The 27,743-nt window shown below is 42.2% G+C and overlaps 3 protein-coding genes across 8 annotated transcripts in view; 2 read left to right on the forward strand and 1 right to left on the reverse strand.

Annotated features, from left to right (window-relative positions):
• Positions 1-320: 320 nt before the first annotated feature.
• CZIB (CXXC motif containing zinc binding protein) lies at positions 321-6,519 on the forward strand. Of its 4 annotated transcripts, XM_039555964.1 has the most exons (8): positions 321-431; positions 518-601; positions 686-742; positions 1,497-1,578; positions 2,032-2,063; positions 2,495-2,572; positions 5,335-5,400; positions 6,151-6,519. In XM_039555964.1, the coding sequence occupies exons 1-8, from the start codon at positions 426-428 to the stop codon at positions 6,226-6,228; spliced, it is 483 nt and encodes a 160-aa protein (XP_039411898.1). In that variant the 5' UTR covers positions 321-425; the 3' UTR covers positions 6,229-6,519. The 4 variants fall into 4 exon arrangements, with proteins under 4 accessions (XP_039411898.1, XP_039411900.1, XP_039411899.1 ...); XM_039555966.1 differs by lacking the exon at positions 5,335-5,400; XM_039555965.1 differs by lacking the exon at positions 686-742.
• Positions 6,520-7,057: 538 nt separating this feature from the next.
• Positions 7,058-13,743, reverse strand: CPT2 (carnitine palmitoyltransferase 2). The gene is made up of 5 exons (XM_039555962.1): positions 13,603-13,743; positions 12,726-12,806; positions 12,511-12,617; positions 9,616-10,920; positions 7,058-8,738 (listed from the first exon to the last, which is right to left on the reverse strand). Exons 1-5 carry the CDS (start codon positions 13,722-13,724, stop codon positions 8,407-8,409), a joined length of 1,947 nt encoding a protein of 648 aa, XP_039411896.1. The 5' UTR covers positions 13,725-13,743; the 3' UTR covers positions 7,058-8,406.
• An 847-nt stretch (positions 13,744-14,590) lies between these two features.
• Positions 14,591-27,743, forward strand: part of SLC1A7 (solute carrier family 1 member 7) — a 51,633-nt gene continuing 38,480 nt past the window's right edge. Inside the window, exons 1-2 of one of the 3 annotated variants that reach the window (XM_019291845.2) lie at positions 14,591-15,292; positions 16,353-16,432. In XM_019291845.2, the coding sequence (XP_019147390.1) occupies positions 15,152-15,292; positions 16,353-16,432 (221 nt within the window). In that variant the 5' untranslated portion in view covers positions 14,591-15,151. The remainder of the gene's footprint in view (positions 15,293-16,352; positions 16,433-27,743) is intronic. The other 2 variants (XM_019291844.3, XM_010408817.4) reach the window with 2 other exon arrangements.

Consider the following 27,743-nt stretch of genomic DNA (forward strand, 5'->3'; position numbering starts at 1 on the left):
TGAAAAGCAACCTAAATGTATTTAGTTTAGTTCTAGTCTAGCTGATCTGTTGTGCAGCATTAGTTAAAAGACTAGAAGGGGTCTCCCACAGGCCCTGAGGGTGGTCCCAGTGCTACCAAACCGCGCCTTTGCTTTCTCTTAACCCGTCTGTGTTGTCTAAGAAGCCGCTGCGATTTAAAAAAAAAAAAAAAAAAAAAAAGTGGTTAATTGACGTTTAATACTGAAAACTCCAGTGCCTCCCGCTTTCCCTCCCGTCCCCACAGGCACCTTCTGCCTTTCCCGCGCTGCGGGGCGCTGGCGGCCGCCATCTTGGCTGAGGGCAGACGCGGCTTCGCGCCGGCTCAGCCGGGCAGGGAGCGCGGGGCCGCCATCTTGGCTGAGGGCACGGCCCGGAGAAGAGGGAATTCCACGGGATCCACACGGCCATGGGGGTAGGTGGGAGTCTTGGCCGGATCCCCGCGGGCCATGGGGGTGGGGGGAGCCGGGCCGGCCGGGGCTGACGCCGCTTGCCTTGCAGAGGATCGGGCTGCAGCTCCGCGCCACGCTGGAGAACATCACCCGGCTGCGGGCCGAGGGCCAGGACTTCCGATGGTACCTCAAGGTGCGGGGCCGCGGGGCCGGGGCCGGGAGCGGCGCATATCCCTGATTATTGACAGCTTTCAACCTTCCGATTTGTGTTCTCCAGCTGAAATGTGGGAACTGCGGTGAAGTCTCGGAGAAGTGGCAGTACCTGCGGCTGATGGTGCGTGTGCCCCTTGTAACCTGCCTCTGAGCAAAAATGAGAACACAAACTTGCCTCTTACACACGTATCCGCATCAGGGATGTGACAACTTGCCCTCTTGATGAGATCGTTTTTCAATAGCTACATGCATTTAGAAAATTGTCATGTTCCATATTTGGAAATATTTGGAGACTGTTAATTGAAATATGCCATTTGAATGGTGACCGTTGGTAACAAAGTATTTACATCTACTTTTAAAAACCACCTTGCTGTAAAAATTTAATTTAAAATGAAATTTTGAAGTGGTATCAGAATAAGGTTGTGGCTGTAACATATTCTCTGATGCTGATGGAATCCTTTTGGAGAAGGTTAGGTAAATCAAGATGAGTTAAGCTTGCTAAATCAGCATTTGGAAGCTGAAAAAGTGGGATAAAATTTGTCAGGGATACTTGTCTGGTCTTAGCAATAATCATCCCTTTTTGTTGCATACAGCAGAATGGTTAAGAATGTATTTTGAGGAATTAGTAGAGCATGCCTATATGGATAAGACATAAATATCCATTATTCCCTATTTAAAGGTTAGAACAGAATAATTCTTTGATAATCACAGCTTGTTGAATTACTAATCTCTGTAGTTATAAAAAAACCTGCCTTGTTGCAGTTGCAGTATTTTTAAAAAGTTAAAGGTCATTGTAAAAACCACCTTACCTTTGCAGAGGTTTCCAGTGGCTCAGCTGAAGTGGTTAAAAATGTCTCTCTTGTCATGGATTTTAGGACAGTGCTCCCCTGAAAGGCGGCCGAGGAAGCGCCACTATGGTGCAGAAGTGCAAGCTGTGCTCCAGGGAGAACTCCATCGGTACGTGCTTGGACATTCCATTTTACAGTTTATCCTTTAGTCCCCATTTTTGCTTGACACCATTTGTAAAGAGCTTTCACCAGGGATTTCTTCCCTTGTACGCTGGTGCTTGAGTTCCCAACACGCACATTCTGGACATCACGTTCATGGAGACAGCAAAGCCTCCTGGTGAGTCCAGGCTTCTGCATGAGCAAAACCCATCTGTATTGTTATTTTACAAAAGTGTGCAAATCTTTTTGGCAGTGGTAGGGAAAAATGGTGCAGTGTAAACTTCTCAGGAGAAGGGAGAAAAATTGAATTCTACCTTTTGAAGTCCAGCTGCAGGAAATGCTTGCTGACTTTGTTTCTTTTGCTTTGTATAAGGAAATTTCTTTGAAAGATCCTGGTGCTTGGTTTGTGCTGAATACAACTGAACACAGTGCCACTCACTTGTATACTTTTTTTTTGTTTTAGATATTTTAAGTCAGACAATCAAGCCTTACAATGTAAGTTTGTTTCCTCTTCTATGTAACAAGTGAAAGATAAATAACCATTAACACTATTTTGAGTTTTTGCTCTATCATCCTCCTTCAAGAACACAAAAAGCTGGTCCTGTCCCCGGACAGAAATTGTCTTGTAGACTCCTGCACAGTCTCAAGTGTAGAATAATGTGATACATTTCATAAGACAACACAGAACTGTATCATTCAAATTAGAGGTGATTATATAATGCCCCTCTTGGTTTCCTTTTGAAGGCTTCCTCATGGCAGATTAAGAAATTGTAGTTACTGACCACTCATGAAATGAGCCATAGGATTTTGCTATCACTTGGGGCGTCAGAGATGACAGTGCTGCCTTTCAAGCAATCCATTCCTAGACTAATGCTTGTCACTGCCTCTATTAGATGGAAACTAATGGTTTTCTGACTCAATTACAGGCTGAAGACAGCGAGAAGTTCAAAACAATTGTGGAGTTTGAATGCCGAGGTCTGGAACCAGTTGACTTTCAACCACAGGTGAGTTCTTATTTGTGATTAGTTTCTGTTTTTTAGAAGTACTTCCTCTAGAGTAACAAAATACACACTATTTGAAATGGTTCTGGAACATCATAGACCTTCCCAGATTCCCATCCTTCCACAGCTCCTTTATTTACTTCATTTGATCAAAAAACAAACCAAACCAAAAGGCTGCAGTCAGCTAACACGAACAACTGGTATTCTCTGTGCCAGTAAAATCCAAACTAAGCACACCTTGGAGTTGTACTCAAACTGCCTCACAGGTGACTCAGCACTGCTCATCTGAATTCATCTCAGAGGTCTTCACTGCTCAGATTATTGCAAAAGAGTCTTTCCCAAAGGGGAATTGTGGGAGAGCAGCATTAGATGGTACCACTTTGCTCCTTGGTACATTACAGAGTACATCAAAGGCTCAGGTTATGAACACACTTCAGTGTGTGTCCTCTAAAAAACAATCTAATTTTCTTTGGGATTGACATTACCAGAGCCACAAGAAATGAACATTGGCATTTTTCCATTTGCATCTTAACCAGACAAAGCCTGAAGATCACTGGCAGTTACAGGCTGGTGCAAAGCACACCTCAAGGTTCAGAGTTTAAGGATTCTTCAGGGCCAGTCTGCAGTGACTCATCTCTTGTGCATGGTCATGCTCTATGCCACTTAACTCCCTGCTATATTTAGCCTATTATTCCAGTCGGATTAGGTGTAAATAGACTGACAAATATAAACCTATCTTATCCTTCTCTCAGACTGTGATGCTGTGCTAAAAAACAGCCCAAAAAAGTCAACCCCACAACGAATTTGATACAAATAGAATCCCCACTGCAGTGTGCTGGGGGAGTTCTTTATTTATTTAAGTGAAGTCCATCTTTTTGATGAATGGTTATTCCATTATTCCAAAATGGTTATTAGTTTATTCCTGCTTGAAAGCTTTGCAACCAGCCCTAGGAACTTGCACTTCAAGAAAAATCTATGGGAAGATTACAAAATGTAGGAGATGTTTATAGCTCTGCATCCTAGTGTCAATTTTATCTACAGAACAAAGACTTCACAGCTGTAGCAAGTTTTAATTTAATGTTCTGAGTTTGGTGTACTTGACTGGAGAGTACTTGAATCCCTGAAGAGGTATTTCAGTGAATTTTTGGATGCCTAAATCAGTAAATGAAAATTTTCTGATGTTTAAGTGACTTCCGCAGGTCCACAAAATTTTGTCAACTGCTTTGTAGTTGGCACGATCCAAGCCAGCCTGGCTTTTGCACGACCTTAGATCTCACTTTTGATAGCACTAAACATGACATGTGGCCATGGAATCACTGTATTTTCTCTGTAATTTTTGGTGGACATAATACGACCACACCCAGAGTCAATTCAAAGTGGCTTCATGTTTGCATGTCTTATTTAAATTATAGTAGTTATCAAAAAAACCCCAACTACCACCAAACAATTGAGTGCGTAAGAGGAGAAAGTATCCTTTGTTTCTCTGATATAAACCCTCTTTTTAGACCTAGTGCAGAAGTTTGTAATTGCAGTCACATGGCTGGTGAATAGCTGCAGGTGGCAAAAGCAGGGCTTCTTCCATTTTTCTGGTGTTTGTTCTATACTCAGCTCTGCAGTTTTGACCCACGATGCTCATCTTCCTCTCCAGCCCAGCAGTTCCCTTGACGTGGGCTTCTGACAGTTACAGAAAGGCCACTGTGTCCTGCAGATCCCTCAACTGTTGTTAGATTTATTAGATCTGCCACACTCTGTGGTATAACTCCCAAGTATTTAACTTCCATTCAAATCCCAAAATATTTTAAAGTCATGTTACTTTGCACATTCTTACAGCTAAATGTCTGACTAGCACTAGTAGGGATTTCTTTATCAAAAATGGAAGTGTAGATCCCTTGCAGAAAACTAGGAAGAAGCTACCTTTGATTTTTAGCCATTGGTTAATAAAATTCTGTAGTTAGAAAGAGTAATGTAATGCTGCTCCCTTCCTGCATGCTAGGGAAGGAATCCCATGCTAGGCTGGGATTTTTAAATGTGCTTTTAAAACTAGTAAATCTTACTGTACAGCTTGGTAACTGTGAACCCTGAACTGAGAGAGCTGTTCCTATAGAAGATAAACCAGAACACCTTCCTAGGGCTGTCCTTTCTGCACTCTTTAGAAATAGCAACAGTGATGGCAGTGAAGAACTCTCCCCTGTGAAAGGCTTGTTTGGGGATACTAAGCTCACTCAGCCAGCTCATCCTCCTTACACATAAAGCTTGCTCGTCACTTGTGTACCTAAATCCAATACAAGCTGCTCCTTCTCTAGAGTGTCTTGGATTCTGACAATATTCAAGCCAAAACTACTTACACTTTCCTCCACATTCTCTTATTACTTTCCTTGCAGTGTATTATGAAACTGTTATGCCTGTATGGGTCCTGAACACAAAGCTGTTAGTAGTAATTGGATGTTGCTACATAAACTTAGAAACTAAGGTTTAACATTACTTAGAATAGTTGGAAATACTTTTTTTGCTAAGAAAAATAGAGGAGCAGTGTTCCCTCATTTTACTCTGCTTGCTTGGATTGAATTTTCCCAATTCAAAAGCAGGGTCACAACCTTCTACTGACCCTAACCAGGAAAGAGCTTGCCCATTCTTTCTACCTAATTTAAAAGAAATACAATACATTTTTGTGCTGAGCTACTTTCTTTGCATATGTTTCAATGATCATATTTATTATTTTCTCAGTGCAACATAATTTTAAAAACTTTCTGCAAATGTGTTTGCAGGCAGGGTTTGCTGCTGAAGGTGCAGAATCTGGTACACCTTTCAATGACATAAACTTGTTAGAAAAGGTATGTTGTCTTAGTTTCACTAGTAAAACTAATTAGCTAGCTTGCTTTCCCCACGTCACTGGTCCAAAATACACACCCTAGACTGGTTTTGCTCTTCCTGTAGCCACAGCTGGAGAGAGAAACTGAATCAGCTATGAACAAGCAGCATTACTAACAGTGTCATTTTAGAAATATGTATCTGTTAACTTAGGAGCTGACAAAGGTTTAAGTCACTCAAGAATTCCAGAGAGCAAGAACCTGGAATACTAAATGGCTGGGGTTATTAAAGTGGTGAGTTGATTTTTCTAGGAAGATCCCTGCCCATTGTCCTGTGCACAGAGATTAAAAAGTAATATAGACACTGTCCTTTAAAGCTCAGGATAATGGCACCAGCATTGCAAATCTTCCTTGGCTGTGAGCAGGAATCTCAAGGTCAAATCTGTTCCCTGGTATCCTACTTGGCAGAGATCTGCTTGTCTGCTTACCCACCTGACTAGGGTATTGTAAATGATAGATAATCCTTTCACCTGCCGTGGCTGCTGTCCACTACAGGCTGGGGACTACATAAGAAAATAAACCCCAAAATATACATATATAAACACTGAGACTGAAGCTCATTTAATTTCAGGTTAGTGCTCTTGCTACTCTCACCTGTTAAAATTTAACTTTCTACAGATATCTAAGACCCAAATTTTGAGTAACATTTAGTTCCAGTTTGAATTCTAGTCTGTGTGCTCTGTGACTAACACTGTGAAATCTTATTTCCTACAGGATTGGAACGACTATGATGAAAAAACAAAGGAATCTGTTGGAATCTATGAAGTTACCCATAAATTTGTAAAATGCTGAAGTTCATACCCGTAATAAATTATGACATGCTTACTGATGGAGCTGTAAAGCATCAGATACACAGTTTCTTTGGAGTTACTTTTTTACATGGCTGCACTTCAGAAATAGCAACTTAAGTTCTCAGAATCACAGAATTATTAGAGTTGGAAAAGATCTCCAAGATCAAGTTCAACCTTTGACCGACATCACTGAGTTGTACTTTCTGTCCCCTGCATGCCCTAATAAAATATTTTCCTTGGAGCACTTGCAGATGGCCACAGTACAAACTGAAAATAGAACATAATGACTGAACTGTGCCATTTCCTTAATGCTGTGGGGTTTTGGAATATATATGGTTGTGGTGGACTGTAACTTAGCTAATGGATACAGTAACTACTTAGACAACTTACAGCCTTAAAGGTTTTAATAGTCTGTTACCAGGAAGTAGCCCCATTTGATTCTCAAACACAGCAAATAAAGTCTTCCCACTCACCACTCCTATCATGAGGAAATGGCTACAAGCATTAGTAAAGGCACTGTGTTAACTGTTCAAGGGAACAGGTACACCTTTAGCAGCTTTCTGTCACTTCAGGTAAAGACTGAGATGAGCTTACTGAGAACTCTTACTAAGCTTGACTGCTGTTGACATTTACACAGTTACAATCCTCTGAAAAGCAAGTTATCTTTCAAAGAATGTCATTAAGTAAACCTCATTTTTAGTTAAAGACAGACTTTGTACTCCTTGATGAGTGCACTCACAATCTTGCCAGCTGTTCTCATGTTTAAAAACAAGAAAAAACACAACAAAAAACCCCACCAAAAAAAAACAAAAAGGAAAAAAACCCAATCATATAATCTTTAGTGAATTTTATTGACTTTTGGTGTGATTATTGTTTCCTGTTGTATTATTTCCTGCATCTTCCCAAATTATCACCTTCCTTTCTTTGTTTAAATGAGCAAGAACAATTATGCTAAGTTTTAAAGTAAGTTTTAAAATACAGCTTTTCAGCTGAAAACTAGAACAACACATTACAGGAGCAAAGCCTTCAGGCTTACATATGAAAAGCATGCCTCTCCCCTGCTAGCTTATTTCATACTTCCAGGATAGGGTATTGCTTACACTTACTGTGCTAAATTAAAAAGACCCTGGGAGAACCTGGAAGCTGAGATACCCAAAGGAAGAGCAAAGGGAAGTAGGTTTCTGAGCCTCTGAACCTGATCTGTCCCATCCAACCAATATGCTCAGACTTTTCTGTTGTGCTGATGTATTTGGTTGTCCAAGCCAGTGGGACATCAGCTGCATTACTTGTACACAGATCACAGAAGCAAACACCGCTGTGCAATTCAGCTCCACAGAAAGACTCGTCCTCCCAGAAGAAAAAGAGTGGAAATCAAGAGGCTTTAAAAGGCAGGAATTCAAGTTCTACGTACCAGACAGAGCACAGAATACTTGCAACAGTTTTCTTTCCAACCTTGGTAAGAAACATGATCTATTGATAGAGGGTCTACCCATGCTGTATGATTTAGATATGGCAATAAAAGAACTTTATGGTTATTAGTAGACAGCTTTATTAAAATACAGTCTTTTCCAGTCAATTTAACAACCCAGTTGGTGATTGCAGGTTACTTAAAGCCTCCCACTTTATTTTTTGTGTCTCTAAAAGCTGTTATAGTGGAAAGGCTACAAGCAGTTGAGGCACAATCAGTTCTGATAAAAATTCAAGTTTAAAGAGATAAGTGTGACGACTTAGTAAGAAAGCTTACTGCAAGAGTGCAAATGGAACCACTCTTCCATGTTTAAAATTATTGCATGTATTTTTTTTTAAATCAAACAGTTCAAGAGTGGCATCACAGTACTGTAGTCCGCCTGAACGCTCATGGAACACAGGTGTTCCAAGTTCATTAACTCAGTAAAAATGCTTTTTATTTTAGATTATGTGTTTCAAGAACACATGGATCTGTTACTTAATTTGACATAGTGAATGTTTGTATTTCCTGAAATACATTCAAGGTCTGTAACTGATTTCTTTAAAATAGATAGAAATTTCCTAGTGAATCTAACAGTATTCAAGTTCAATGAAGATACATGAAGTCAATTAAGCTGGGCAGTTTCAGCCATGCTGAACACTGATTAGTATGTCAATTAGACATAATCTGCATTTTATTCTGCAACTGTGAAGTGTTCCAATGTCTTTATGTCTAACTACCAATTTTCTTCCCCTTTAAAACATTAAAGATATCTTCTAGTGACTTGTGTATACACTGAAGGAATTCTTTACCATTCCTAGCTGGGTAAGAGGAAACATTACAACCTATCCAGTCGTCATGTACCTGATACCCTACTCCAAAGCCATCAGCCACCACGGGGCCAAACCCTCCTAACTGCACAGCTGGGCTCACCAAGGTGCTGGTAGAAATGATGTTGTGATTAAGGCGAGCGTAGGCTTGGTCTTGATAGAAATCCGGCAGTGGCAGCCCCTTGGATAAGGCTAAATAGCGCAGGCTGAAGAGATGCCGGTCAAACCCCTGGCCTGGAGAAATAAAACAACAGGTATGAGAGAGATGGCTGACTTCTGTGGGAAGTAAACTCACCTCGGTCACAAAAGAGGTCTGTAGAACTGGGGTTTATTTTTGTACTGGTAGGAAATATTTTTCAGACTTTTCATGCCCATATCCTAGGGAAACAGGGCCTGCTTGTTTTACTGCAAGCCTCACCCAGGATCAGGAGAGTACACAAAGGTGCAGTGTTAACAGACAATTTTAATAATACATTATATTCTTTGATTAACTATTTATCTGAACATAGCCAAGTTATTTAATGCAGAAAAAGGTTTTCCTAAAATTTATGAATCTAAAGAGGAAGAGCATCTTGCACCAACAAAAGGAGGCAAATTTTAGACTCTATGGGATAATATTCAACAGTCAATTTTACTGCTGTCCATTTTAATGCTTCTGGGAAGGACAGTTCAAAAGAAAGCATTTAGAAAAATGCCAGGAGTAGAACAGCCAAAAAATGAGTTTGATTTGGAACTTGTTAAAGCCTTTATTCCCTGCAGAGATAAGACAGTACCTCCTCAGACTTAAAGCCAAAGTTCTTGGTTGGCCTGAGGAGTTCAAGATGCACTAAGTATATGAAATCCTCAAACAGTGCAACTGCTCTAAGGACAAAAACTAAAGTATAAAAAATTCTCAACACATGAAAGGTGCTGTGGGAAGCATAGAGGCATTCCTCTCCATCAAGGAATGAGTGTTAGAGAATGCACTTTAAACTGCAGCCTTCTGCTATTATTTTTGTCAAGTTTACATTAGACCTCCATCAACATTAAATTATTTAGTTGCAAATATTTACAGCAACCTTAACAGACATTTTAGTGCAAAGGCAGGGGTGTTTGATGAATCGCTATTTACCCATAGCAGCCTCTTTTGTCAAACGGCCATGGTACTTGGAGCACTCCACTATCAACTTCTGCAGCTCTTCTGTGCTGTGTTTGGAGAGTTCCTTGACAAAGGCTTCTGAGCATTTCTTTGTATGGACAGTGGCAGGACGTATGGTTTCTGTACGGCCGTGTTTGAAAGCTGCAGTGCTGCAAGACTCGTACGTAGCAACAGTCTGGTCGTACTGGCGAAGGAAAGCCATCTGGAAGGCCAGCTGAGCCACAGCATCTGGGCTCACCTTCTTCTGCTTTAGAAGCTCCTTGCCCCCTTCTTGGAACTGAATTAGGTTAAGAGAAAGTGATTCTACAGTGGCATCAAACTTCTGTTTGGCTTTGGTAATCCCTGCTTTTAAGGCATCATTCAGCTTAAAGTCAAGTTTCTGCACTGCTCTAGAAGAGTCAACTGAAGCAGGCTGGGACTGGGGGCTGATGGCTGGTGTGGTGGTGCTATCTTTAAAAACCTCATTCTGGAACCTGAGCACAGCCACACCATCTCCCCAGGAATGTTCAAAATTAATTCCTGCAGTGCCATCCTTAGTTATGATAAGATTAAAGGATTTGTCATACCAGCGGTTTGCAGCATCTCCATGCAACATAGTGTGGGACACGTGCACAAAGTCTTTAACAGGAAAATCATCTAAACTTAAACAAAACATGGCAGAGTCTACTTTTTGAAGAGCTTCTTCATTGCCGTTTTCCAGTAGATTCTTCCTCAGCAATGCCCATGTATCTCGGTTTTCACTGGAGAGGTAGCCAAGAGGGAAGGCCGGGGCTGGACTGTTGTCACTAAGGATGTATTTCAAGTGTGCTTGTATTTCTGAAGGTTTCAGCATGTTTCCATCTCTATCAATAACATCAAACACGTAAAAATTTCCATTTCTCAACACTAGCAAATGTTTTGCCTTTTCATCTGTATAAAGCTCATCTTTGTTGAGCTTAGGAAGCCGTGTAGAATTGAAAAGCCTGAAGTACTGGGACATATCTAGAGGGTAAGCATTGACCATGTAGGCACCAAACCAAGAAATTGAAGAAGGCACAAACCGGATAATTTTTTTAAAGATCTCAGTGTCACTTTTTTCTGGATTGAGGTGAAAAACCTCTGGTTCAAGGTAACCAGCCCTGAAGGTCTTCATAAAACGTATGGCAGAAACAGTCATGTTCGTAGCTCGTATGAGCTGATCGTTGTATTCCGGTTTCGGATCAGGATTAAAAGACATAAATGCATTAAAATTCAAAACAACAGGCTCACGTGCTTTTAGATACATGTCAAACCAGGGACCTGAAAATTGAGAGTTGAGAAAGAAGTCAGAATATAAAAGCAGCTTCCTGAGTCAGACCAGAGGGTCGTGTAATCCAACAGTGATCATGAATGAACACACACCGAAGTGCCTTTTAATAAGACAAACATATGCAGTAATTCACCCAAGGCTTCTCCCAACCCCCATTATGAAGAAGGATACTGCTGGCTAATCATAAAAATACTGGGTTTGGAATATTCCATATCATGGGTGTCCATGTCATTAGCAACAAGGGCCCACCTCCCTGTTTTCTATATGGTTCAATGATAAACCTTAACTCCCAGGACATACAGTGCAGCTCCCCAGCTTTGTATTTTGGTGCACACCTCACGTTTGGAGTGGTTGATGCCTTTACCTACTCTTGAACGATTAATTTCTGCAATTCTCTGTCACTGAGTGCATCTCACTGAGGTTAAACCTTCTACCTGGACAGTAAGAAGGGCAACGTGTAGGTCCAGGAACTAAGTTACAATTTTAATTACGGATTCTCACAGGTGAGTAAGTAACACTCATCTACAGCTTCAAAACCACATCAGTCATCATCACGTAGCCTTTTAACCCCAGACCTGAAAGTCCAGGGTGGAGGCAACTCTACATACTTTCAGAAACCAATTTCAAGTGGAACAGGTCTTTTGTGAGGCCTAAAGAAGAAAAATAACTAAACAAAAAGCAATACAGACACCCCACCATTCATGGACAAAAAGCAGCATACTGATTAGCATTGATGAACAACATAAAGCCACCACTAAAAACCCAAGATGTTGTTCAAAGCAAATGGAAAGTAAAATATAACAAACCAAACAGCAGTTTTTGTGAAATAATGTGGTATTCTCTACAGAATGAGTGGTAGCTAACACTCTAACAGGCAGTCTCAACAGACAGCAAGCATAGAAGTGCATTCACTAGGCAACAGGGAATCTTCTACTTCCATAGGTATTTGACTATTTCCACCTCTGCTGCTGTCTAATACTTTCATGAGCAGACACTTGTACATGGAAGCAATAATAAAGCAGAATAATCAAAAGGCTACGTGCATGGTCTCCCTCTCCTGATTTGTTTCTATTTATTCTCATTTTCCTATTTCTGTCACTCCTTTTCTTTGGCTCTCTAAAAGAATATAGTTTTGTACTTTTAAGGGCTTTTAGGTCCCAAGTAATGACCACTTCTGCCTCCCAAACTTACTTATACTCTGTGACCCCTCCCCTCCCTCAGAGTTTAGTTTTCTTGCTAAATAACATGGAATTATTTGGAAATTATTGCTTTAGTTTCCTTAAGTGAAATGCTAGATAAGCTCCTCTTTAACCTAAACCCTATAAACTCATGAAAAAATGCTATTGTTCCAGTATCTATCTACCCAGAATTCTGGTAGAATAGATGAAGTTAGATAATGAGCATTCTTCTTTCCACCAGCCTCTGAAATTGCTCAAATATACCCAAAGAGAGTGCTCACAGCAGGTTATTTCAAGTTTCTGGATTTCTTAAAGCTTCAGCCTAGTATATTTATGGCATTATGAGCTGTTATGAAGCATGATGATTTACAGACTCATCCTACACCCAGCAGGCCACCATACCTGTGATGTAACTTGTATGTTTGTTCTGATTGTCTTGAGCGACCAGTTGTTCATGCAGCTCTCTTCCAATTCCCTTTTCAAAGGCATGAGCGAGTTCCTCAGTTTTCCTACAGCAATCAAGAAAAGAGTCAAAACGCTGTCACAAGTCACCCTTGTTATGTGTAACATTTGGCTTTGAAGCAGAACATGACACTGCAATATGTGTTTGTCCATACCTGAACTGGTCATCATTTAAAAGAGGTTTCTGGGCATTCAGGTATCTTGTAATTGTATCTTCTAGCTTGGGAACTGGCAGTCTGAAGGAACACAGAGATGTTCACTTGATGAGCAAGGGCATGACTGAAGCCTGTGTTTCTTACACAGTCATCTCTCTTTGCCTCCTTTCTTTCACATCCTTCCTTATACTATTATATATACTATACATATAGATATATATACACACACTATACCATACTATATATACTATTACACTATATATATGTATTTGGATAATGCTTCTGTATACGTATTATCCAAATGCCTCAGAAGTTTCTTGTGGAATAAGAGAAGCGAAGGACTAGATGGGCATCAGTCAGCACACCATAATGTTCTTGGGAAGAAAGGCAGAAAACCAACTTGACAGTCTTGTTACAAAAGTATGGCAGTGATGGGAGCTAATCCCTTACAGGGAACAGAGTGCCATAAACCGCTGCTAGGAGGGGCAGTTCTATAGAAGGAATAGTTCGGTTGCCGGCCCCGTTCGGCCTCCCCCTCACAGCTGCGTGCTGGACATCTCTTTCTCACAAATTTCCTATTCGGTATCTTTGTCAACTTCCTCTGAGCCTAAGTTTTGCTTTCTATAGCACAATCCTGTTACATCCAGGAGGTTATTTTGCCCGCCGGGGGGATGTTTCAGTTGCAGGCTTGTAACCATATCTACACTGTGAAAGCCGAGCCCGTTCCTCTGCAGACAGCGGGAAGCGCGCACAGAGAGAGCCGCGCACCGCGGCGCCCAGGGCGGACATTCCCACTGCCCTCTCCTCACAGCGGACACCCCGGGCCGCCGCCGCCGCCCCCTTCCCGCGCCCCCCGGAGCGGCGGGCTCCGCCGTACCTGGGCAGGCTCTTCTGGTAGTGCATGGTGGGCACGATGCTGCGGTGCAGGAACTCGGCGGCGCCCGCGCCGCTGTAGCCGCGCCGTCCCGGGGCCGCCCGCAGCAGCTGCCGCGCCGCCATGATGCGCGTCAGGCCCGCGCCGAGCCCGGCCCCGCCCGCCGCCCGCGGGGCCCGCCCGCTGCCGGCGCTGCCCCGGGAACGAACGGGAAAAGCCCAGCGTTTTCTATTATTCCGTTCCAAAAATCAATTGGATACGTGCTGCTAAGGTAGCAAAGCTACCAGGGTGTTGGGACGGTTCAACATCATGTGTGTATGTAAATCTTCTTACATACACACTAGTAAAACTTTCTGATTCATTAATAAAATTCTCTGCAATCCTCTTCTTTTTATGTTCAACATACAGACTCCACGTATTTTTTCTTTTACTTTTTCCTTTCTTTTTTTTTTTTTGGTGTATCCGTATGTTCTACCGACTACACAGGATTGAGATCCTGCCCCCAAAAAGAACAGTTTAATCTCTCCCGAGGTTTTTTTTTCCACTCATGCGTGAGCATGTAACAACAAGTAACTTTATCACGGCATAAAATGTAACAGTGTAAAAACACAACCTTGTTGTACTGTATGGAATATTTTCCATAAAAACATTGAATAGTTTTAGAATATCCCAGAAACTACAGAAATGCTTTTGTAAGAATGCATGGCATGCAAATGATTATGGTGGTGTATTTTTATCAGACACTCACTAGCATAAAAATCAGCGTTGGGATTGAATGCGAACACAGCAAAGGAAAGGAAAGCAATCCCTGTGGCTTAGTCTGATAATCCTCTGAAAGTAAATTGGCCCTACTCTAATCAACATAGTGGTTGGAAGAAAAGTGAAATCATTTCACTTGCAAGATAATAAATGCCAAATGACAGAAGGTGTCCCTGCGTGTTGCACTCTGTGGCTATTTCCTGTTTGATGCATGTCTCTCATGCTGCTCATTCAGCCTTTTTTTTTTTTTTGGCAATGAAAACAAAAAACCCAAGCCTGCTTTAATTAATGAAGTCCAGTTTCACCTAGCTTGCCCTGCTGTGATAGTCCTGTTCAAAATGTTACCTGCTCTGCCCTTTGGGAAAATTGCTCTGTTCCCTGTTTGAATGCTGACTTGCAGGGTTCCCTTTATAGGTTTGGGTATCCAGACCCCAAACTGGGGAGGCTGAAGAATGCATCACCTTTCCCCCAGGAGTGTCACTTTGTTTTGAACTAGTCTTGTTTTAGAAATACTACTGCATTCTGTTCTAATTTTCCAGAGCCCCCTAATCTTCTTCCAGGCTCTTAATGATGTAGTTGATAATAGGATTGTTGGTATTAATTTGGAACAATAATGCCAGCTGCTTGCTTGGTGGCTATTGGCAGAGGGGTGACCTTGCAGGTCAGCTAAGCAGAACTGGAAGTGCTTTGATCTGATCTATACAGAGCCAGATCTGTGCACCCGAACAAGAGAAGCGAGTGAATTCTCTCCCCATGGGATGCTGATTCTTCTCCAAAGAGCAGGGAGGACAGCATGGCGGTGGCCCTGGATGCAATCCTCGCTCGGATCAAGGATGTTTGTAAAAGGAATGGTTTGCTCATCCTCTCAGTGTTGTCCGTCACCATCGGCTGCCTCCTGGGATTCTTCCTGCGGACGAGGCGACTCTCCCAGCAGGTAAGAGTGGCTCGCAGTGTGTCCCTGCAGAGGAAATGCCAGACTTACATAACAAAAGACATATGTAACTTGGGGAACTTCAGGGTGCGCTTTTGAAGGTAAAAGTCGTGTGTATGTGTTTGCTAAGATTGTTTGATTTACTCTGTTTGTCAATCTACATTGTTCTTTGGGTCTTTTCACATATTCTCAAACAATAGATTAGCAAAGGGTTCTGGTCTCTCAGACACCTGGCAAGCGTAGCAGGAGCACATTAGAATGTTGGAGGTATGGATGATAATAATGGACATTTAAGCTACATGAAATGTAGCATTTAATATAGGCCTGCAGAAACTGGTAATGAAATAGGATTTTATACTATTTTGGAACACATATAGTTAAAGAAAGCACCAGGAATATTTTTCAGCATCAGATGCACAGGGGTGCAGGTGTTTATGTTACACCAATGGTGTTTCATATTAATACATTTTAGATTTCCCATAATTAGCAGAACATGTTACTGAAGTCACTTGGGGAATTCTCTCCCAGCATACATCAACTAAGGTCTTTGCTGGTGCTCATTTCTGCTGTATCAATCAGACAGCAACATGCATTAATAAATGCACTGTTGAGCACAAAATAGAAATCTCAGTTTAAAAATATGGCATTCAGTAAATGCAACTAAATTAAACCCATTTTGTGTTCTGCTACTGCAAACCACTGTCTGTCTGAACATTGTTTGTGACCAAACCGTAGCTTCAAACATGTCAGGAAAACACACAAAATGCAGAATGGAGAGATTATTCAGGGCAACTGGTTAACAGTAGTTCCAAGAGATGGCACATTTCAGTTTTGTCTGCCTTTGTAAAGGAATGAACAATGCAGTGTGTTTATTGAATAAGAATGCATTATGTAATCTAATTAATTTTAAAATTATCTTTTAAAGCCTGCAATCTTTGCCGCCTTATCTTTGCACCAAAGGTGCAGATTTTAGCAATGTTATCTGATCCACAGCTCTAGCAGCACTCGTGAAGAGAGTCTGTCTTTAGCTCAAAATAATAAGCATCTCTCCATGTATTTCCAGGAAATTAGTTACTTCCAGTTTCCTGGTGAGTTATTGATGAGGATGCTGAAAATGCTGATTCTCCCTCTGGTTGTCTCAAGGTAAGTGAAGACAATGATTTCTCCAATAACTTTTGAAGTTTCTTAAATGAGATTTGTCATCACACTGGTTTAGTTGTGACTGAAATAAGTGGCAGTACCAGAGGCATCACTGCCTGCTGTACATTCATAATTTTAGTGGAGCCATGAACATGTTTTTTAATTGATAGGATCATTTCTGCCATACCTCATACAGGTATTACTTGCTTTAAAATTAATGTGTTGGGTTTTTTGAATTATTTTTCTTTTTCCCTTGTAATGGGAGCACTTTTTCCTTCAAGCTACTTAGAAGTTAAATATATGGAATAAATAACCCACCTTATCAAAAAGCCTGCCTTAAATCTAAACAATTGAAATAATACACTATACAAATAAGATGAAAAAGCACAGTTAATTCAGTGTCCTGCATTTTGAGTGTGCTGTAGTATGATGAATATTGAAAAAAGCCTGTGTCTCCAGTGAGCTAATAATATATAGCTGGAAGTGAAAATTATTTCTTAGTATATTAAAGGTAGGACATTTGGTGGTGGCATTTCATTGGTAGCAGAATTCATGATCTCTATGCTGGCACTGACTGGTGCATGGTAGCTGCCTTTGCTGTGGGAGGATGTAACTTAGGGCAGGCTTTCCTCTAAGTTTGACTGTCTTCCCACTGACTGCAGTCACAAAAACACACCAGTTGGATGGCCAAAAACTCCCTCATGTGCCCAAGGCTGAGAGGTTATTAAAGAGATGGAAAGTAACAAAGCTAACTTTACCAGAGCTGAGAAAAAATTACTGCAATATCTCGTTCCACTTCTGGAACCTAATATATACACCAAGACTTCATCTTCCACTTTGAGAAAAAAGCAAGTTTCTAGTCTTCAGATCACTAAGAGTTGCCAAAAATGAACATGATTAACAGCACTAACTGTATTTTTAAATCACCTACCCTTATATCTGCCTTCTCATGGTTTTTCACAGAACAAAGCTGAGTCATGGTGCTTTGGGACCGAAACTGGTTTTATGACCATGGACTCACACTTGGTCCTGGCCCATGCATCTAGAAAACACCAAGCCAAAACATTTTTTGAGAGGTGAGAGTCTTCCAAAGGAAACAAGAGTCTTACATGAGGAAGTGGCATAGTAAGGAGGACAGAAAAGGGTTGGAGCAGATTTACATGTCCTTCCCTAAAATGTGTAGTTCTTTAGATCCTCTTGTATATTTAGAGATGTTAGGAAGCACAGCAGCACAGTAGGAAAGAACTGCTCTGGCACAAGCTGTGATGGCTCTAAGTTGCCTGGAGAAGTGACACCTCTGAGCCTCACTGTCACAGCAGCTGCACTGTGTCCTCTGAGGAGGAAAGAGAAGAAACTTTACAAACTTTCAAAGAGGTTAAATTCTCCTTGCAAGACAGTGTGAGTCCATCTCCCTGTATAACAAACTAGCAGTGCCTGCTATTACAAACTAAAATGGCAGGGTTTGCAAGAAAAAAACACTCCAGATATAATGACATTCTTGTACAGTTTGGGCTTTTTTGGCTGGTTGTCTTTTAGGGGTTTTTTATAACAAGCACAGTATTTTCCACACATGCATTTCATAAAATCAGTAAACCAGTACTCTGTATTTTTACCAATCTGCATGCACATTTAAACTACATTTCTTTGTGCATTTGGAATATCCTCAGCCTGTCCTGCCAGAGCAATGGCATTTAAATTATCTTTTCAATTACTCTCTATTATTCTTTACAAAAGCCAGGAGCACAGCACCATAAAAAGAATTCTAAATATTGCTCTCCTAGTTGAAATTAATACAAGTTTTTCTTTGAACACAGAAGTAAAGAAATTACTTGTAAAGAAAACGAAAGGTGAGAAAGGAAGATTAAAAGAGGGACTTAGTGCAAACTACTCTGTTTCCAAGTCCAGAGCTTATTTTGAAGGGTTGTGGCAGAAGTGAAAAAGTGGCAACTGCATGGGTCAGAAGATTGACAATGGACTAGAAAATCTTGCACTTACAGACCACTAGCACAAATCCAGCATTAAACAGAAATGGCTGAAAATTTTTACTCCCCCTCTTGACCTTATTTTTAGAGAGTTAAAACAGGAGCTTTGTAGATTGTATCCACTGGGAATGAGGAAATTATGATAGTCAGGTATCCCTGAATGGTGTTTATTTTAAAAGTTCCTTGGACGCAGAGGAAATCTGTCAAACAACAGGAGACTGTTTCTTTGATGTACAGTTTCTTGTTTTCCTGTACTTTGTCCTGCTCCTGGAATTGCTCTATCCCAGAGCTCCTGTACCTGTTTCCCATGTCTCCTGTCACCTGTGGTCTTACTTTTTCTTTTCCCACAGACAGGAAAATCTTGGAAAGGCAAACACCACCCACGAGTCTGTCAGTTTGAGCCCTGCATGAGCTTTTGTTTTTGTTATGGCATGGACCTTCATTAAGGGTGGGGGTTGATATTACTTCAGTTATCTGGTTACATAAACATAAAGCTTCATAGGATCATAAAACAACTTTTTAAAAAGTATATATTTATTGCACCCATCCTCTGCCTGAGGCTTAGCCCTGCTCATACCTATTAGTAACCCCTGTGTGTAGAGTTTGTTTTTCTCAGCTGTGAGAACAGGTACCCACACAACACTTCTGTTAGCAAGATAAAGAAAAAAACCTGAGACAAATAGTCTGACAGTTCATGTCTGCCTAAGGGATACTCAATACTGGAGTCTTAGAAGATCAAATTTTAGACCCTGTAGTTACTAGATGTTCACTTCTTACTTTATGTATAAACACAGGATACTGCTGTTAAACCTGGGAACTAAAATATTAACAGAGCTCAGAGAGAATAGGAGCCAAATCTGAATTCGTAGTTACACATTTAGACACTGGCCAAGCTCTTACTGCAGCTGGACAAGGAGATGTTCTCACCAAGCCTGAAAGATCAGCTGCAGAAGATCTGAAGTTCCCTGATTTCTCTTTGGGACAGAGGCTTCGATGCTCATTTGACAGGGGCAATGCAAATAGTGTATTTTCTTCCTTATGCGCAAAATGTTTCAACCTTCAGCACATCTCAGGTTTTCCAGCAGGCACGCACACAGTTTGCCATGCGTCCTGCCCTGAGAGTGCTGTTTATCAAACCCTTCAGGCAGATCCCGCTGCTCAGGTTTGTTAAACCCCCTTTCCTTGCCCCTCCGGCATTCCCGGCGCGGCCGGAGGTTCAGGTTGTGATAACTGTAATGCACCCTGCGGCCACCAGGCGGCTCTGCTGGGATCCCGAGGAACGGCGCCTCGCTCCCCGCGCCCGATCCTCCCCCGCATCCCGGCGATTGCCGGTGCCACTGCCCGGGAAACCCGCATCCCGGCGACTGCCGGTGCCACTGCCCGGGAAACCCGCATCCCGGCGATTGCTGGTGCCACTGCCTGGAAACCCCGCATCCCGGCGACTGCCGGTGCCACTGCCTGGAAACCCCGCATCCCGGCGATTGCCGGTGCCACTGCCCGGGACCCCGCATCCCGGCGATTGCCGGTACCACTGCCCGGGAAACCCTGCATCCCGGCGATTGCCGGTACCATTGCCCGGGTTCCTTCATCCCGGGGATTGCCGGTGCCACTGCCCGGGTTCCTGCATCCCGGGGATTGCCGGTGCCACTGCCCGGGTTCCTGCATCCCGGGGATTGCCGGTGCCACTACCTACCCAGAAAGTAATAAACTTTCCATTTTCTTTCACTGTGGTTAATTATAAACTTCCACAGACACACACACATACGGGATTCCTTCACCTGCTTCCATGACAAATTGATTGGCAGAGATACCTGTGCATCACTCGAGTTTCTCAACTTCTTAAATGCTTGAAGTAATCAAATGTGATGTCAATGTCTTTGTGCTCTGCACGACACAAAAGACTGGGAAAGGAACAAAAACACAACTTTCCTCTTAATATCTTCTCACATTTGCTAAAGACAATATAAACCCTCTGACCTGCTCCTGTCTGTGCCAGCTCCAGCGCAGGCCATGCTGGTGGGTACTGTGCCACAACTCATGCACTGTCACCTTCCTTCAGAGCATCCTTGTCCTTGTGCCCATTCCCTGCCCCAACATCTTCAGCTCATGTTACCAGCTTTGTACTGATCAGTTCTCAGTGGGCCAAACTTGATTTTCAGTAAGCATGAATGCATTGAGTTAAGCTTCTTGTGGAGGCTGGTACCGAAACCTGATCTGTCATCATTTCATAGTTTTGAAGAATAATACTGGACTGTAATAATATGGAAAAATTTCCCACTGCTGAGGCATTTCTAATGCTGCTGTTTGGCATGGATTCCTTCCAGTAGGCCAAGGACTCACACTGGCATTTTCCACAGAACAGAAATGCAACTCTCCCTTTCTGTTCAAAATGCAGAGGTGCTGGTGAGCCCACAGGGGAGGAGGAGGTCTGGCTCCCAGCACTGCTTTGCTGTGGGCAGGCAGGGCCACCACATGCACCTAAGATGAGCTGCAAAAGTGTGTGTGCTGCAGGCCTGTGAGGAAGGCTGGAGAAGAGGCAGGTCTCGCAGCCCCTGGTTCTTTTTCAAGTTAATTCTAGAAGCCCACACATTCTTTCTCTCCTGTATATGTAAAGTTTTACAGACCTTACAGGAACATAACTCTCTCTGAATTAACGTGTTATTAGTACGGGCTCTCACACACGCAGTGTTTGACTGCATGAGCTTTGGTTGTTCAGAAAAGCAGGCTAAAGCCAGAGCTACACAGGTTTGTACCAGCTGAACCTCCCCAGTTCTCTTTGTCCTGTATGTCTACCTAGATATGTAAGATAAAGTTGCATCCTTTATTCCAGCACCCTCCTTGTTTATATGATTAAGCTTTTATCAGCAAAGAGCTATAGGGCTGAGTTTTCTAAGACTGTGATTAGCAATAAGCAGTGAGAGTGCTTCTGGGAAAGAATTGTGGGGGCAGACTTGAATGGTTCAGCTGTTGTAACAGGCTGGTTACCCCAGCGAATATTCCCTTTGGAAAAAACAGTTTCGTTTTTTAAGCTTAGGAAGATTATTATATTTTGTATTTGCCACCAACCATTTTCTAGGTGCTTAAGAAATACTGAGTAGCAGAGATTTGATTCTTTTCCATGAGCAGATCTTGTTAAAGAAATATTATTCTCTTTATAGGCAAAACTAAAGAACTGATTTGACCTGTATTTTTTAAATTACAAAGCTTGTTCCAGAGAGTGTGTTGTGCCTGGTACAAACAAGTGTATGCTAATAAATTTTTTTTATTTATTTGAAGGCCCATTTGGGGGGTAGTAATAAATATTAGTTACTATTGTGGTTTTGTTGATGAATTAGATACAATATTCTAAATATAGTATTGTCTTTCTTTAAGGGGATTCCTGTCCATAATGCCATCAGTTCTGGTAATCCTTCATCCTTCTGCTCACATTCCCAAGTTGGTGATTCTTACTTGTGCTCTTAAAGCCTAGTACTTAATTAGAAACTACTCTTTTTAGTACCCTTTTCCCCATATTTTTTTTTCTCTGATTTGGGGAACATGCTGGCATTTCAACATCCCACCAATGACAAATATTGCTCATTGTGTCCTAGTGGAATTCTGTCATTGTTCAGCTGTACTGAGCCATAGCAAATGTTGCCTTTCAGAACTCCTTAATTACCCCTGAAGAGTTCGCAGTGGTGTAAGGTGTGCAAGAGGAGATGCTGTGGGTGCAGGCAGCTGGGCAGTCCCTTATGCTGCCATCCCAGCTGGGCAGCCTTGGGCCGGATGAGGCTGGATGGTGTCGGATCGGGCTGGCTGGTGTTGGATGGTGCTGGATGGTGTCGGATGGTGCTGGATGGTGTCGGATCGGGCTGGCTGGTGTTGGATGGTGCTGGATGGTGTCGGATGGTGCTGGATGGTGTCGGATCGGGCTGGCTGGTGTTGGATGGTGCCGGCTGCTGTCGGATGGCGCTGGATGGTGCCGGTTGGTGTCGGATGGTGCTGGCTGGTGTCAGATGGTGCTGGTTGGTGCTGGCTGGTGTCAGATCGGGCTGGCTGGTGTCAGATGGTGCTGGCTGGTGCTGGCTGGTGTCAGATGGTGCTGGCTGGTGTCAGATGGTGCTGGCTGGTTCTGGCTGGTGTCAGATCGGGCTGGCTGGTGCTGGAAGCAGCACAACCGCATTAGCGCAGCTTTGCACCCAAGTTCCTGCGAAGGACGTATGTGGCTGCAGGGCTCCCATCCCTGCCCTGGCAGCTCAGAGCAAGGGCACAGCCATGCATGGCTTCAGTGGCTGTGCACACATCCCCAGAGTACCTCGCAGCAACAGCATATTTATTCTCTGGGAGTTAAAACAAGGCTGTGGGACAGACCATTGGCCTGGGTAGGTTGTGTTGGGCACTCTTTGTTTGCTCTCAGCTGTAGATGAAGCTGGCAATAAACCACACACTGGAGATTGTTTGAGTGTTTTACTACTTAAGCTCACCACTTGTTAGAGATGAAAAGTTTGACCCAAAATCTCCAAGACCTGTACTGCAATTGGCAATCTAAACCTTTTATCATGATTATAAACCACTGTCTGATCAGTATAATATCCATTCGGAAGGAAAACAGATGTCTAAAAGGCTATGAAATTTTTTTTTCTATTTATGATTATATTTAAATAAAGAGGGCAGCCAAAATTAATTAGCTCAATAATGCTGGTTTTATGTGAATGAGAATTTGTGCAGTACTGTTTCTTCTAATACATCCCTGGTACCAAGAGGTATTTTCCATGTTGTCTTGACACATAATTTACCTGAAGACTAAATGGGAAAGGGTGGATAACATAAGGTTCTGGTCAGTTTTGGCTTGGCCTTTTCTGCTATGTATGAATTAAACCATTCACCTAAATACCATCCACTCTGTTCTTACCCTTGTGCTGCTGCCAGACTGGTTTGTATTTGAAAGACAAGTAGATGTGGCACTTGGGGACATGGTTTAGTGGGACTTGGCAGTGCCGGGGCAAGGAACTGTGGGGCATGCCCAGCCCCTGCCCTGGAGAGAGGCCTGCTGAGATAAGGAGATTGCATAACCCCCCAGCAAGATCCCCTTGGAAAAGGCAGCACTTCCTGGTGAGGGTGAGAGAAAACAAGAACCATGATCCTCTGGGAGACTCTGTGTAGATTCTTTGCAACCCATTGGCTTCCACTCTCTCACACCCACCCTTGTATCCCTATAAGATCTACCCTTCTCCCCCTTTGAGTTTGGAGAGCTCATCCCTAGCCTCCCCTTCGCGGGGTACGGACTAATAAAGCTGCCTCACGCGGAGCTGCTAAACGAGCCTCTCGTCTCTCTCCTCCCGGTCCAGCCTGGGGTTTGCCTCACAGAACAAGAGCTGAAAATCACTCTCGCTGAAATGCCTAGAGAGCTGACAGCCTGCTGAGACAGGCACCTTTCTGCGAAGGCACCCCGGCAGCTGAGGGAACGCCGTAGACCTCTGGAAGACTCCCTTGCGGGACACCCTCTCGGGGTCGGTCCCGGCTTCCTGGGTCTGAGCCACAGTCCCCAACCCAGCCGCAATAAGGAACAGTTGGGCTTGATGACCTTAGAGGTCTTTTTCAACCGAAACAATTCTATGGTTCTGTAATCCACTGCAATCAAATTTATGTACTGTATTATCTAGTGATGTGCTGAGCAGCTGCAAAATGCTGCCTCTGGGTCTCTGAAGAGCGTGCTCAGAAAAATGTTTCATAAAGTACCAAGGCAGATGTATCTTCCCATAGAATGAAATTGCTTTGGAAACACAGGGCTTTTTTTCTTCACATTATTGGACTCTGGCCTTTCCCCTCTGTTTCACCTGTGATGGAAAAATATCGGCCTGAGGAACAGGTCTTCCCCAACAGAGGAGGGTAAACCTTCTGCTGGGTTAGTATGGGGAAATCTGTGGGGTACCTGAATGATAACATAAAGTGTGTATAGAGCCCCATTTCTGCACTACCTGTAATGTGTATCACTGTAATGTAAATAATAATAAAAGTACATTTCACCCCAGTGAGAACAAGCTGTTAGCCCTTTCCTAGGATATATCATCTCAAGTCTGTATTGTGGAGAAAGTGTAGAGAAGTGAGTTTTAAGGAGATGACTAGAGGGAATAAATATATTTATTTTCAGAGTGAAAAGCAAAACTACTTGGATGAAACTGAAAGAGAAGGATTACCCAAGGGTAAGAAGAACCAGTCAGAAAGCAATCTCACTTGACACCATTATACTATTTTCAGTTCTCCTTATTGCTATTATATTGCAGAACTGGTGTCGGATTACCCCAAAAAGTCCTCATTTGAGATGCTTCAGCTTGTAGAGGAAAATTTTTATCCCTCCTCCATGTCTCAGACATATTCAGAAGTTTCTCCACATTATCATCTGGAACATTATCAAAGTTCTTAGCTGTGTTTAGGAACAGTAAGTCTAATGGTCAGATCCAATACTGTTTTCTAGTGTTTTGTTTTGTTTGTGCAACCCAGAGGTCCAGACTGTTTCAGTGAAAAATGACATGTTGCAATTACACATCATAATGACAAAACTGGACCAACTCAGTACCAATAATTTAGTGAGTGTCAGTAGGGATCTAGTGATGTGCAAGAGGAATCTGTGGCCACAGAGTGAATGGGTGTAGAAAGCACTGAAGAGATTACAAATGGGGTATGAACGGTTTGCAACCTGATAGAATTTTTCTGTAGTCCTCTGAGAGCTCTAAAATACTTAGTGTCTCACAAAGGAATGGGAATGACGTGGAGCTTGAGGGGCTGGCTGGATTCCCTCTGTTTCCTTAGACAAAAACCAGTTGAATAAATCTGACATTTGTTTATAATCCAAATTTGTGTTTCAAATCCTTTTGCTTTTTCCTTAATCTAAAAATGCTTGAAAGAACTGACAGAAAAGAAAAAACCAAGTATTAATAGGGTTCTTGGCTCCTTCCACTACGTGAAGCTGCACATCCATATTTAATAGATAATTTGGGTTTGTTTGCATTCTGACCTTTGAATTTAGGAAACTCTTTTTTTATATCACAACAGCTGAAGTCAACAAGCCAGCCTGAATTCTGCATGAGCTACACTGCAATCTCCTTTATCAGTCAGTGACCAAAGGTTGCTGTTCTTCCCTTCCAGCACTCATGTTATCACAGTAACCTCACATACGCAGGTGACAGAGCAGCCACTGGACATCAGCCTTCACAGTGTGCTGTACAAAGTCCTGCCTTGTTTACATTAGTCCATAAAAGCAGATTTCCTACTGCACAAGAAAGAGAAAATTAAATGCATTGTGTGAATTCCTGGCAGGATTTTTGCTGTGTATGTTAATTTGTCATTAAGAGTCACAAGTGTTGGATGATAAAGGAGGTATCAACATTTTGGGTAAAAAATAAAAATCTTACTATTTTATAAAGCAATTTAAGAAACAAAATCTCAAAATTATGCATGTTATGATGTATTAGAAATGTAGATTGGTTTCTTTCCTAGCACCTTAGCTGTGGAATTAAACACAATCACTGCAAACAGTGCATTGCACACAGCAAGATCTTCTAACATGTTTTTGTTGCTTGAAGATCAAGAGCCAGATTTTCCATCATGCCTGACACCTTTGGGCTTCCACTGTGTTTAGTAAAATAGCTACATACTGAGGCTCTGAAAAGTGAATTCACATTTCAAGTGCTATTTACAGCTGGTAATCCAACCATACAGAAACTGCTGCAGCAGTCCTCTTTGTAGTACAGCTACCACTTTCTGCATTTGGGCTTTTTTGAGCTTAGGCACGATTTCATTTTTATTAAGATATCTAAACTTTAAAAAAGCTGTTTTCTATTACTTGATTTGCACAGGAGATGAACCTTAGTAGCCCCCTGGACCTTCACGAAGATTCTAGATGTCTCAACTCATTTGAAAATCAGGCTGGGATACTATGAAATTTTTAATAATACATGACATTGGGGATCATTCCACTGACCACAGTGACCAAGACGGCCCCTTAGTTGTGTTCAGATCAGCAAAAGCCTGAAGTACACCAGCAGTCTGCAAAACTACTGTAACAATCTCTGTCAGGAAGGGCAGACCATGTGCTATGGTGAAGCAGAGACAGGGCTGGGCTGTGATCTTCCCAGCACTACCACTGTCCTTTCTCTGCTGCAGCCATGGCAGTGTCTTGCTCTGTAGGTGTTTTTCATATTAGAAGAAAGCAAAAGGATATCCTGAAAAGAAAAAGTCATTCTCATCCCACTTTCTCAGTGCGGAAATAATTTGAACTACACTAGAGACTAAGAACAAATCGAGCATTAAACTATAAAAAGAGCCAGAGAAAGTTTCATTACTTTCTTTCTTTCATTACTGTAGAGAGTTTTATTTTCTCTGTTGCAAACGTTACTCTGAAAATGGTGCCTCCATGGAAGAGAAGCAGACTCTTCTGAAAGCACAGATAGCTGGGCACAGATGAGAAGTGTGATGGTTCACTGCAGTACAGAGATCTCTTAGGCAGATATTTTTTTTTTTCACTGTAAGTGGTTTGCCTTTATTTAAAAGTGCCTTAATTTCTCTGTTTCCTTGTCTATAAAATGGAGATACTGCCTTCCTGCATGGGAGGAGGTTCCACTGGTAAAGCATTTTGAGATGATTAAATGGCCTGTGCTATGGAAATGTACATTATTATCATGTTGAGACTTGAAGGCACTGACCTTGACAAAAAGGTGAACGACAGCCTGCCTGCATGATCAAACATCATTAGTGAAGCCAGCACTTCCCTTTCATGATGCTCAGCTGTAATATAATCATCTCTAATGTAGCTGTTAGAGGCACTTCCCAGCCTCACTGGGAGAACTTGCTTAGGAAGGTCTTTTCCATGGCATGCAATTACGAAATGAGAATGGGAGGGAGAGAACAGGATGAATGAAAACAAACATCATTCTAGGAACAACTGTTTGTGGTTAATACTTGACCATTACTTCTTGACAGGATTAATGTCTTTCTAATCACACTAATCCCTTCTGATAACTTTATCCATATCCATCTATTTCAAAGCAACATCCAGATGGCTTCTGGTGGAGAGGAAGACAAAATAAACATGCAGAATGGGGTCTTAGCAGCAGCTTCTTGTATTTTCCCTTTCTGGGGATATAGGGCTTGATCTTGAGACAGGACAAAAAAGTGTGCTTTTACCAGAAAGCAACAGAAAAACCTAGACAACTGCAGAGAAGATAGAAAGTTCTATTTTTATTTGTAACTAAAATACCTGATGTTTATCTGAGACAGCCAGAACAAGCCTAGAGGTACTCAAAAGGGTTTAGCTATTTGTTTGCATGGGCATAATTAGATTTCCAAGATATTGG

The sequence above is a fragment of the Corvus cornix genome, chromosome 8, assembly GCF_000738735.6.
Source record: "Corvus cornix cornix isolate S_Up_H32 chromosome 8, ASM73873v5, whole genome shotgun sequence".
Taxonomy (NCBI): domain Eukaryota; kingdom Metazoa; phylum Chordata; class Aves; order Passeriformes; family Corvidae; genus Corvus; species Corvus cornix.

Coding starts and splice junctions, on each gene's coding strand:
- CZIB (XM_039555964.1), top strand. Junction 1,579..2,031: donor CTCCAGGGAGAACTCCATCG/GTACGTGCTTGG, acceptor TTTTTGTTTTAG/ATATTTTAAGTCAGACAATC. Junction 5,401..6,150: donor ACATAAACTTGTTAGAAAAG/GTATGTTGTCTT, acceptor TATTTCCTACAG/GATTGGAACGACTATGATGA.
- CPT2 (XM_039555962.1), bottom strand. CDS start 13,724: ATGGCGGCGCGGCAGCTGCTGCGGGCGGCCCCGGGACGGCGCGGCTAC. Junction 12,618..12,725: donor TTAAATGATGACCAGTTCAG/GTATGGACAAAC, acceptor TGATTGCTGTAG/GAAAACTGAGGAACTCGCTC. Junction 8,739..9,615: donor GACAAAAGAGGCTGCTATGG/GTAAATAGCGAT, acceptor TTATTTCTCCAG/GCCAGGGGTTTGACCGGCAT.